Source organism: Papio anubis, chromosome 1, assembly GCF_008728515.1.
Source record: "Papio anubis isolate 15944 chromosome 1, Panubis1.0, whole genome shotgun sequence".
Taxonomy (NCBI): domain Eukaryota; kingdom Metazoa; phylum Chordata; class Mammalia; order Primates; family Cercopithecidae; genus Papio; species Papio anubis.
Window position 1 is genome coordinate 117,968,587 of NC_044976.1, and position 9,957 is coordinate 117,978,543.

General features: G+C 52.6%; 1 protein-coding gene across 2 annotated transcripts in view; it reads left to right on the top strand.

The window, feature by feature from the left end:
• PHGDH (phosphoglycerate dehydrogenase) overlaps positions 1 to 6,283 on the top strand; it is a 30,523-nt gene extending 24,240 nt beyond the window's left edge. For both annotated transcript variants that reach the window (XM_003892496.5, XM_021922871.2), the window contains 5 exons: positions 775 to 927; positions 2,443 to 2,575; positions 3,818 to 3,948; positions 4,867 to 5,104; positions 5,947 to 6,283. In XM_003892496.5, the coding sequence (XP_003892545.2) occupies positions 775 to 927; positions 2,443 to 2,575; positions 3,818 to 3,948; positions 4,867 to 5,104; positions 5,947 to 6,101 (810 nt within the window). In that variant the 3' untranslated portion in view covers positions 6,102 to 6,283. The remainder of the gene's footprint in view (positions 1 to 774; positions 928 to 2,442; positions 2,576 to 3,817; positions 3,949 to 4,866; positions 5,105 to 5,946) is intronic.
• Positions 6,284 to 9,957: the final 3,674 nt, after the last annotated feature.

The following is a 9,957-nucleotide window of genomic DNA, read 5'->3' on the forward strand; positions in this document are numbered from 1 at the left end:
TCTCCTCCTGCTCTCTTCAGCATCCTTGTACCATTTGCTGGTGGTACAGGACTCACAGGGTTACATGGTTACATGTGGCCAGGACTCACAGGGTTAAATGATCAAAATTCAATGGACCAACAGAGCCCTGAGGAGAATGGCCAGAAGATGCCTAAATAACATTCCCAGGGGCAATCTTCTCAGTGAGCAGAAGGGTGGAAAAGACCCTGGAGGGTGGGGTGGAGGTGCCACAGATGGACAACCTGTTCTGATGAGAGCCAAGATGCAGTTACCTGCGTGGAGTGTCTTGGAAGAGCAGGACACTGTGCTACAAGTTCAGCAACGCACATCGACAGCAAGTGCTGCATGGATGCAGGGGGGTGAGTTTCAGGGAAAAGCCCAGTAACAACAACAGTAGCTCCCATGGGTTGACAACCTCCCATGTTAAATGTGCATAATCCCCACAGTAATGTTGTGAGGGAGATAGGATCAACCCATTTCACAGACAAAGAAACTGAAGCTTAGATCAAGGTTCACCCCCAAGGCACCTAGGTGGTTAAGTGGTGAAGGTGAGATTTGAATCTGGTTCACACTTTCTGCTCTGTCCACTCTGCTGAGATGGAACATTCATGAGGAAACCCACTATTGAGTCCAGTGACCACCCTGACAAAATAGAAGTGGAAGGCACTGGCACTCCTGACTGCCTTCCCTCCAATCTTCCCTGTTCCCTGGGGTGGCCCAAGAGGGTGTGACAAGTCCATGGCAGCCAGCCTAGAAGCATCTCTTTCTGGACAGGAGCCACCACGGGACCGGGCCTTGGTGGACCATGAGAATGTCATCAGCTGTCCCCACCTGGGTGCCAGCACCAAGGAGGCGCAGAGCCGCTGTGGGGAGGAGATAGCTGTGCAGTTCGTGGACATGGTGAAGGGGAAATCTCTCACGGGGGTTGTAAGTATCACCACCTGGGGCTGGGGGCCAGGAGTCAGAGGAAGGAGAGGAAGGAAGGCATCTTGTAGGGGCTGGTGGCAGCGTGGGTGAACAGATTCAGCCCTGGGAGCTAAAGATAACGGAAATCTGCTTGAGTCAGCACTCTCCGCAGTGGGTGGGCGGGAGCCTCCCGTCTCCAGCCTTGATAGCAGAGGCCTTGGCAGCAGAGAGCCCGGCTCAGGCCTGTTATATCGTAGTCTTGCTGCAGAGATTGTGGCCCTTCCCAGGCCCAGCCTCTAGAGAAAGGCTCCTTTGTTCTCCACATGCCTTGGGAATGAAGGAGTGCTGTTTAGGTGCCAGCTGGACGCAGCAGGTGGGGACGTGGTTGAGGGGGTGGCCTGTGTAGAAAATTTGCACCCTGTAAGCTCCCCAGACCCTGCCTTGACAGCCTGCCCTTCCTACTCCCAAATGAACCCGCCATGCTGGCTGACCCCCTTGTTTTCCCCAAATCATGGCATAAGACCACCACTTCTTGTCTTTGCTTCCGTCAAGCCCTTCCTGGCATGTGCGTCTCCTACGAGCTTAACCTGACCTACACTTCAAGTCCTGCCTCATTCATTCAGTCTGTGGATATTCCTTAAGTTTCACTGGGTACCAGACGTTGTCATAGCTCTTGGGAGACACAGGTGCATGAGGGAGGCATAGCTCTCCTTCCAGGGGCTTGCTGCCTCCTTTTGCAGTCTTGCTTGGCCTTTCCAGCCCCTTCTCAATTCTGAGAACCACGTTCTTTCTTGTTATTAAGGTTCAGTCCCATGGGGTGTGTGTTTGTTTTTTGTTTTGTTTTGTTTTGTTTTTTCCTAATCTTCCTACTTAACCTAAATTCTAAGTTCCCTGAGGACAGAAAAACGTGACGCAAGCCTCTCTGCAGCTCGTGTGGGTGGGCCCAGGCCATGGAGTCAGAGTCAGGGAAATGGGCTGGGTATTCTCAGCTGTCCTGGCTGACCTCAGCTGGGCAATTTTTGCCGGTGAGGACAGCACTGTGGCAGGAGAGGCGGGGGTTTTGGTTCTGTCCTCCCACCTCTGGATTGAGAGCCCAGCCCTCCAGGCCTCTCTGCCTTCTCCATCCTGAGGAAGCCCACACAGCGGAGAGGACAGAGGATGCGGACAGCTCGGAGCCTTTGCTGGCCTCCTCGCATGCTGCTGGTCCTAGCCCTGCTGACTTCCATGGACTCCCCCCGCCCCCACCGCCCCACCACTTCCATGGAGGGGGCTGGGGCGGACACAGTTCGGCGAAAGGAACCATTTTGAGTGGTTGTGGCCTTCTGTGTCCATTGCTGGCTCTACAGCTCTCCTCATCTGTAGGAACAAGTCCTTGTCCTGTTGTTAGTGACTGGTGGAAGTTGTCACCCACCAGGCAGCAAGCATGAGTGACTCTATACTGTCTTTCTGGTGGAGCTGGGTGTTGGCGGCCAGTACTTGATTCAGGCTCTGCTATGCCTCTTCCAGACCACAGCCCCGCTCCTCCATCCTCTGCAGGTTAATGCCCAGGCGCTGACCAGTGCCTTCTCTCCACACACCAAGCCTTGGATTGGTCTGGCAGAAGCTCTGGGGACACTGATGCGAGCCTGGGCTGGGTTCCCCAAAGGGACCATCCAGGTGATAACACAGGGTGAGCTGGGGACCTTGCAGAGGGAGGGGGAGGAGGGCATGAGGGGGTGTGGGATCTGCCCTGCTGGGTGTATCTGCTACAGGACACAGCGTTAGTGAGAGGCAGTGGGGGTGGCTTGGGCCCTGAGTATAGCTCCCTTACTACTGGTGGGAGGGTGGTAAAGGGAGGGGTAGAAAAAGTCATTGGAAATATGTACTGAATATTCATAGATCATGTTTATGTAGCATTTTTAAGACGTAGATATTTTGGGTACAAGAGAGACCTCTACAAGAGATAGAGTTTCGTGTGAGAGGGCGTAGGATAGCTGGAGGGAGGCCCTCATTAAGCAACAGGATGCTGGATTCTGGTTTTGGGCCCTGTCTCTTGCCTGCTGTGTGACTCTCCCTTCTGAGGCTTGGATTCTTCAGTTGTAAAGTGAGAGTTAGGGGCAGATGAACCAGGAGGCGGGAGGACACTTTGTGCTCTGTGACTAACCAAGGTGGTCCCTTGGGCCGTCTGACAGCCCTCGAGGGTGTTTGCTCAGCTGTGGAGTGTGAATGAGAGCAGTGTCCTCTGTCCACCTCTCAGGCTGCTGAGCAGGCTGTGGTCCCCTTTGCGGTGGATCCAGTACTGTGCAGATGTGGTTGAGTGACCGAGGAGGGCTCCAGTTTCCTTAACCCTGTAGAAGTGTGTCTTTCCCCACGGACTGTTGAGCGTCTCACTCTTGGGGAGAGATTGCAGGGTGAGGGCAGCTAAACCCCAGACATTGACAATACCAGGGAAGGGCAGAGCCAGGGCGTCCCCACTGGCCTGGGTGTCCGAGCCCTGAAGGAAACAAGGCCGGGAGCTGGGCAGCAGTTGCTTCGGTTGCTTCTTTCTGCTTCGATTTCCTGAGGCTGGCAAGGCTCTGAGTGTCAGGGAGGGGTAAGAGTAGGGAATTTGCCAGTGTCCCCTGGGAGAATAAGAGGTAGGCCAGGATGGCCAAGCCAGGTGCAGGGTTGGGGAGTGGAGTGGAGTTGGACTGAATTTTGGAGAGGAGTTTCTCAGGGTGGTTAAAACATCCTGGGTTTCCTGTCTTGGGCCCAGATTATGCCTCCTTTGAGCCCACTGAAGGGCAAGTGGACCTGCCTGGGGCAGGCTGCCCTTGGGGTCCCCAGGATAGCGAGGAGCCTATTGTCCAGAGCTAGGTGCCAGTGGCTTCCTGCCCCCCTCCTGTGGTGCTCAACAAACAGTGACCTCATGGTGGCTTCTCTCTGTCCCCAGGAACATCCCTGAAGAATGCTGGGAACTGCCTAAGCCCCGCAGTCATTGTCGGCCTCCTGAAAGAGGCTTCCAAGCAGGCGGATGTGAATTTGGTTAACGCCAAGCTGCTGGTGAAAGAGGCTGGCCTCGATGTGCGCCCCCCTCCCCAATGCTACCTCCCCATCCCTGTCAGCCCTAGTCTTCTCCCCCACATTTCCAGAGCCCATTCGCTGAGCGGAGGCCTAGGTGCCAGCCTTGCTTCGGCCTGTCTACCTGTGAGGGGTAGCTGCAGTTTCTTCATCTGCAAAATGGAGACTGCCTGGCCCCGAGTGTTGCTAATGGCACTGCTTTGTGTATGAGTGCTGTGGGAACGGAGGCAGTAGCTGCGTCCCCATTTCACAGCCAAAGAAAATGACGAGCCAGTGTGTTTGCCTCTGCCCGACATGGCTGCCAGGCCGTGTTTGACTATGCCTAACTCCCCTCAGGGCTCCTCATGCCGTAGTACCCGGGTTCTTGATTCACTTGCAAGCTCTGCGAGCAAGCAGCATGTCCTACTGCCTCGCACGGCTTCCTATTGGCGCCTTCCCCTCTGGTTCCCTGTTTAGATCAAAGTCTGTTTCAAAGCCTGTTGCTCAGCCAGTGGGAGCTGGCAGAAGGGATAGGCAGTAAAACTTCCACGTCCTCACCCCTCTGCTCCACTCCACTCCTGCATGCCAGTCATGCCACTGATGCTATGCAGGAAGCAGTATCAGAGCAGGAGGGGCCAGAGTGGAGTCTCCTCACAGCCCTGCCTCCCTCCTTTTCTTTCCTCCCTATTTCCCTCCAAGCCTTCGCCTGTGCCTGGCAGATCTCTTTGCCCTCTCTTTAAGGAGATCATTGGCTGTTCCAGGAAGCTGATGCCGAAGGGCACACAGCTTGGCCCATTTGCCCTCTCCCTTCTGGTCCTGAATTACTGAGCACATTATCCAGGCTGGAGCCCTACATCCTACCAATGGGTGATTCGGCCAAGAGAGGAGGGTGGGCGTGGTGCAGCCAGGAGGAGTAACTGTCGCCTTGCCTTCTCCACACAGGTCACCACCTCTCACAGCCCCGCTGCACCAGGGGAGCAAGGCTTGGGGGAATGCCTCCTGGCCGTGGCCCTGGCAGGCGCCCCTTACCAGGCTGTGGGCTTGGTCCAGGGCACTACACCTGTACTGCAGGGGCTCAATGGAGCTGTCTTCAGGCCAGAAGTGCCTCTCCGCAGGGGCCTGCCCCTGCTCCTATTCCGAACTCAGACCTCTGACCCTGCAATGCTGCCTACCATGATTGGTGAGGAGGGCCTTGTAGGGCTGGCTGGTGTCCTTGAGGCTGGGGTGGAGTCTGCCCTGGAATTGGACCCTACCCACCGTCCTTTAGCCCCTCTTCATGCCCCAGGGTGTCTCTGGATCTGCACCATACAGAGAGTTTATCATGCCAGTTTCCAGAACATTCAGGGAGTGGATACTCAGTTCAAAGAGGGAAAGTGCCTTATCCAGGGTCATAGAGCAGCACGGCAGGGGTGGGGCCAGAGCCTCTATTCCTGCCCAGTTGTGGGTTCCCAGCTCGCCATGTTAAGCACACTGGACCTGCCTGTGGAGCCATAGCCCAGGAGTTCAGGGACATTGAGAGCAGGTTTCTTACTCCTGCCTGCTGGCCCCATGGCCGTCCCTGGTGGCCAGCCCAGCTGCAGCAAAGCCTACAAAGCTTCTAGCCACGGTGGGCATCTCGGACCTGCCCCAGTCCGCGGGGACTTGGGCTGTAGGCGTTTTGGAGCACATCCATGTTTGGCGGAGGGTGTGCCTTCAAACCCTGAAGGGCCTAATTTCACTATTCTTGCTGGCTGCCCAAGGGAACTTTCCTGCTTTTCTCCCTTGCTGTTGGCTGGATACAGCTGGCAATCAGGAAGTCAAGAGCTACAGCTGATGGTCACGGTGTTCCCAGAGAGTCAGGAATATCCATGGAAGCTGGGCAGATGCCCTCTTGCTCTCCCATCTCAGCTCTTTGACTCTGAGACCATCGTCCCCTCATTGCACCTTTGATCACAGAAGCTTAGAACTTCTGACTCTGCTCCCAATCCCTCGCTCCTTTTTCCCCTATGCCCTGTGCCATCCAGGAGTTTCTTCTATTTCCAGGCCTCCTGGCAGAGGCAGGCGTGCGGCTGCTGTCCTACCAGACATCACTGGTGTCAGATGGGGAGACCTGGCACGTCATGGGCATCTCCTCCTTGCTGCCCAGCCTGGAAGCTTGGAAGCCGCACGTGACCGAGGCCTTCCAGTTCCACTTCTAACCTTGGGGCTCACTCACTGGTCCCCGCATCTGGGGCTTTTCTGAAGAAACCTACCCACTGTGATCAAGAGGGAGAGAAGATCCACATTCTTGGGCTGAACACGGGCCTCTGACACCGCTTACACTGCACTCTGACCCTGTGGTACAGCAATAACTGTCTAATAAAGAGCCAACCCCCAACTCCTCCTGCATCTTTGTGTGGTCATTATCCTAAAGAGCCACCAGAGGGCGTCCAAAGGCAGACGTAGGGTTTGGTTTAGACTGCAGGAGGGTAGTGGATGTGGGGGAAGACTGGGATGGGCAAATGGCTTGGTTGTGAGTTGCTTGAAGATGATCTCTCTCTTGTCTGTCTAAGGCTACTCAAAGGCACTTTTACACAGCTCAATGTATTTCACAGTGCTATGGTATTTCAGATCCCTTCCATCTGGGAATGTACATGCACATTAATAAGTAAGATACAACATACAAGCCCAGCATTATGTACCAGGCACTGGGCTAGGTGCTTTACTTTAAGAGGAGAATTCAAACCTGACCCTTTTTCCATAGAAGTCTGGCGGGAGGGACAGAGCATGCAGAGGTCACTGGAATCGGTGAGTGATGCTACAACAGAGGCGTATAGGAAATTCTCTTGAGTCCAGAGGAGGAAGTTATTTGAGCTAAGGATATTGGTATCTCGGGAGATGTTTAGAAGGATTTCATAAGGGAAGGAAAGTGTAAAATCATGGGGATATGAGAATATTTGGCAAGTTCACAAAGTAAGTTCAGTGTGGGTTGATGAACATGTCACTTTTTTTTTGAAAGATTATTTTCATGAAAAATACAGCTAAACAGCACTCTACCCAAAAGATTCACTTCAGGGAGTGTTTTCCTCCATTAATAAGGGATGCTCCATTCTTACTGTGTGCCCAGTAGTGTCTGTTTCTGAGATTCCTGGCCTGGCTAAGAAGGCTTGACACGGGGCAGCTGCTTGGCACTGGCAGGGGCGAGTCCAGCACTCTGGCCTCCTTCGTTTTGTGATGGAGCTAAGCGTCAGTAAGAACTGCAGCATTAAGGGCTGTGTTATCGTCTGCAGTGAGCTCAGAGGCGTTGTCCTTGCTGTAGCTAACTTTGAAGGGAATGGGCCTGGGTATGAATGCCACGGTCAACTTTGGAAGCTGTCTGACCATGAGTTCAGTGTTTAATTCTCCTAAGCCTTTGTTTCTTCACCTGTGGGAGGGCTAATGGTGCCTCTCACAGAACTGCAATGAGAATTTACCGGATTAAACAGTGACTTATGGGAAGTGCCAGGAGCACTTGGTGAACGTTGGTTTCTTCGTCCTATGCTAGTCTGAGAGCAGACAAGCAGGTCTCAATTCCTTACATAGAACCAACCCCATGAACCAAAGAGTTCTCTACGTGACCTCATTACAATTATGTTCAGCCAGATCTAGACACTGGGTGTCCTGACATCAGACAACCCATTCTCTCCAACTGGAAAAATACCTGTGCCTCACATGGTATCTGCCGAGGTCACTTGAGTGCAATGATGGGTAGAAAAACAGGCTGAAACTGATGAAGTTAAAAATTCAGTTAAAAACTGAGCTCATTGTTTAGCCTCTCAGCCTCCTTCCTCATCAGCCCCTAAACAAATCATGCTCTGTGCACTAACGTGGTCGGAACACTACTAGAAACCCAGATTACTTGAGCATCTCAAAATATCTTCCTAGACTGGGTCATGAATGGGTATGGGACGATCTCACGGTATCACGTGCCCCATGGCTGTCCACATGACCTCTCCCAAACTTAAAGGGCAGGATTCGTTGTAAAATTCAGCCGGTTTCTTCAGGAACCTCCGTGATCTTTTTCATAATAGCTGCATCAATTTATATTCCCACCAACAGTACAGAAAGGTTCTCCTTTTTTCCACATCTTTACCAACACTTGCTATCTCTTGTCTTTTTGGTAATAGCCATCTTAACAGGTATGAGGTGGTATCTCACCGTGGTTTTGATTTGCATTTCCCTGATGACTAAGTAAATAGGCCAGACACAAAAAGAAAATTATTACATGTACTCACTTATATGTGGAATCAAAAAAAAAAAAAGTCACATATACTGACATAGGGACTGGAAAAGCAGTTGAGGGGGGTGTCTAGGGAGATATAGGTCAAAGAATGCAAAGTAGAAAATAGACCGGGCTTGGTGACTCAAGCCTGTAATCCCAGCACTTTGGGAGGCTGAGACGGGCGGATCACGAGGTCAGGAGATCGAGACCATCCTGGTTAACACGGTGAAACCCCGTCTCTACTAAAAAATACAAAAAACTAGCTGGGCGAGGTGGTGGGTGCCTGTAGTCCCAGCTACTAGAGAGGCTGAGGCAGGAGAATGGTGTGAACCCGGGAGGCAGAGCTTGCAGTGAGCTGAGATCCGGCCACTGCACCCCAGCCTGGGCGACAGAGAGAGACTCCGTCTCAAAAAAAAAAAAAAAAGAAAATACATAGGATGAGTAAGTCAAAAGATCTAATGTACAACATGAGGACTATAGTTAATAATATTGTATTGTACTGAGGATTTTTGCTAAATTAGTAGATTGCAGCTGCTTTTGCCATGATGGCAGTGGGGATGGGTAACTTTGTAAAATAATGAACATGCTAATTTGTTCCATTACAGTAACCATTTTACTACATATATGTATCTTACAACATCATGTTCTATCCCTCAAATATATACAATGAAATTTTTGAAAAATCCAGCTAGTGCTACAGGGAGGGTGCCATGGACTCCCTCGTGCTCTCTGTGGCATGTGGCATCTCTTCACTGCCCTTCACTGCACTCTGAACTTCTAGAGTAGAAGTTCATTCTTGTGCACACTGGCTGGGAAGCAGAAGGCTGGCTGTGAGCTCAGGGTGGAGGCAGGGCAAAAGCTGGGCCACATGCAGAATCTGCCTCAGCGTGCTGACTCCTGAAGGTGTGATCAGTGTGTCCCCCTAGAGCCTGCGCTTGTCTCTCAGTCAGTGGCGGGGCCATCCTTTGCATCAGTTTTAACATCACATGTTGAGTATTCCCGTTTGAATGAGTGTATCATAGCCCAATTCTTGCCCAATCTGCCATCCTCTCTCCTGCCCTAGGTCACCCTGCGTGAATTTTTGCCCACAGGCAAAGTCTTTATTTGCAGGATATCTGTAGACTTTAGGGTGAAAATGTTGACAGAGTCATTGGCAGCTCATTCCCTCGTGTGCTGACCTTACCTGGGGGAGAGGGCTTTGTTCAGAGCAGGCAGGCCTCAGTGTCCCAGAGCTGCCAGAGGAAGGCCTCGGGCTCAGTATAAAAGTTGGTGAATAAGGGAAGTTGGAGGGAGCCGGGCCCTCTGCACGTGCAATGGTGGCAAAAACTAAGGCCCTGCGGGTGAACCAGTGCTGATGCCCAGCTGGTGTGCGGGGTGTGGGCAGTGTCCATTCAGTTGGTCAGCCCTTGACAACCTGGTTGTCGAGTATGTTTAATATCCTATTTGTGCTCAAATGCTTCCCTAGTGGAGACAGGCCTGGCCTCTGATGCAGGACGTATGGGAAGTTCTGGTTGCTGAGGCTGACTGAGGCTGAGGGAGCCAGTTTCAGCACCAACACCCCACAGTGAGCTCCTGTGTGGATAGAAGGCCAGGCCCCAGGCCTCTTGTCTCCAGAGCTAAGATGAATGCTGGCTTTTCTCCCCTGCACACGGACACCGAAAGGCACATGTCGTTCTGCTAGGGATGCCAACCAGGTTGAGGGCCCCTAAACGTCTTGCTGAGGAGGTGCAGGCAGCAGGAGGGAAGCAAAGAGAGGCTGCTAAGTGGTGGCTGCAGCTGGTGTGATGAGTAGAGTTTTGCAGGCACCTTGAGAG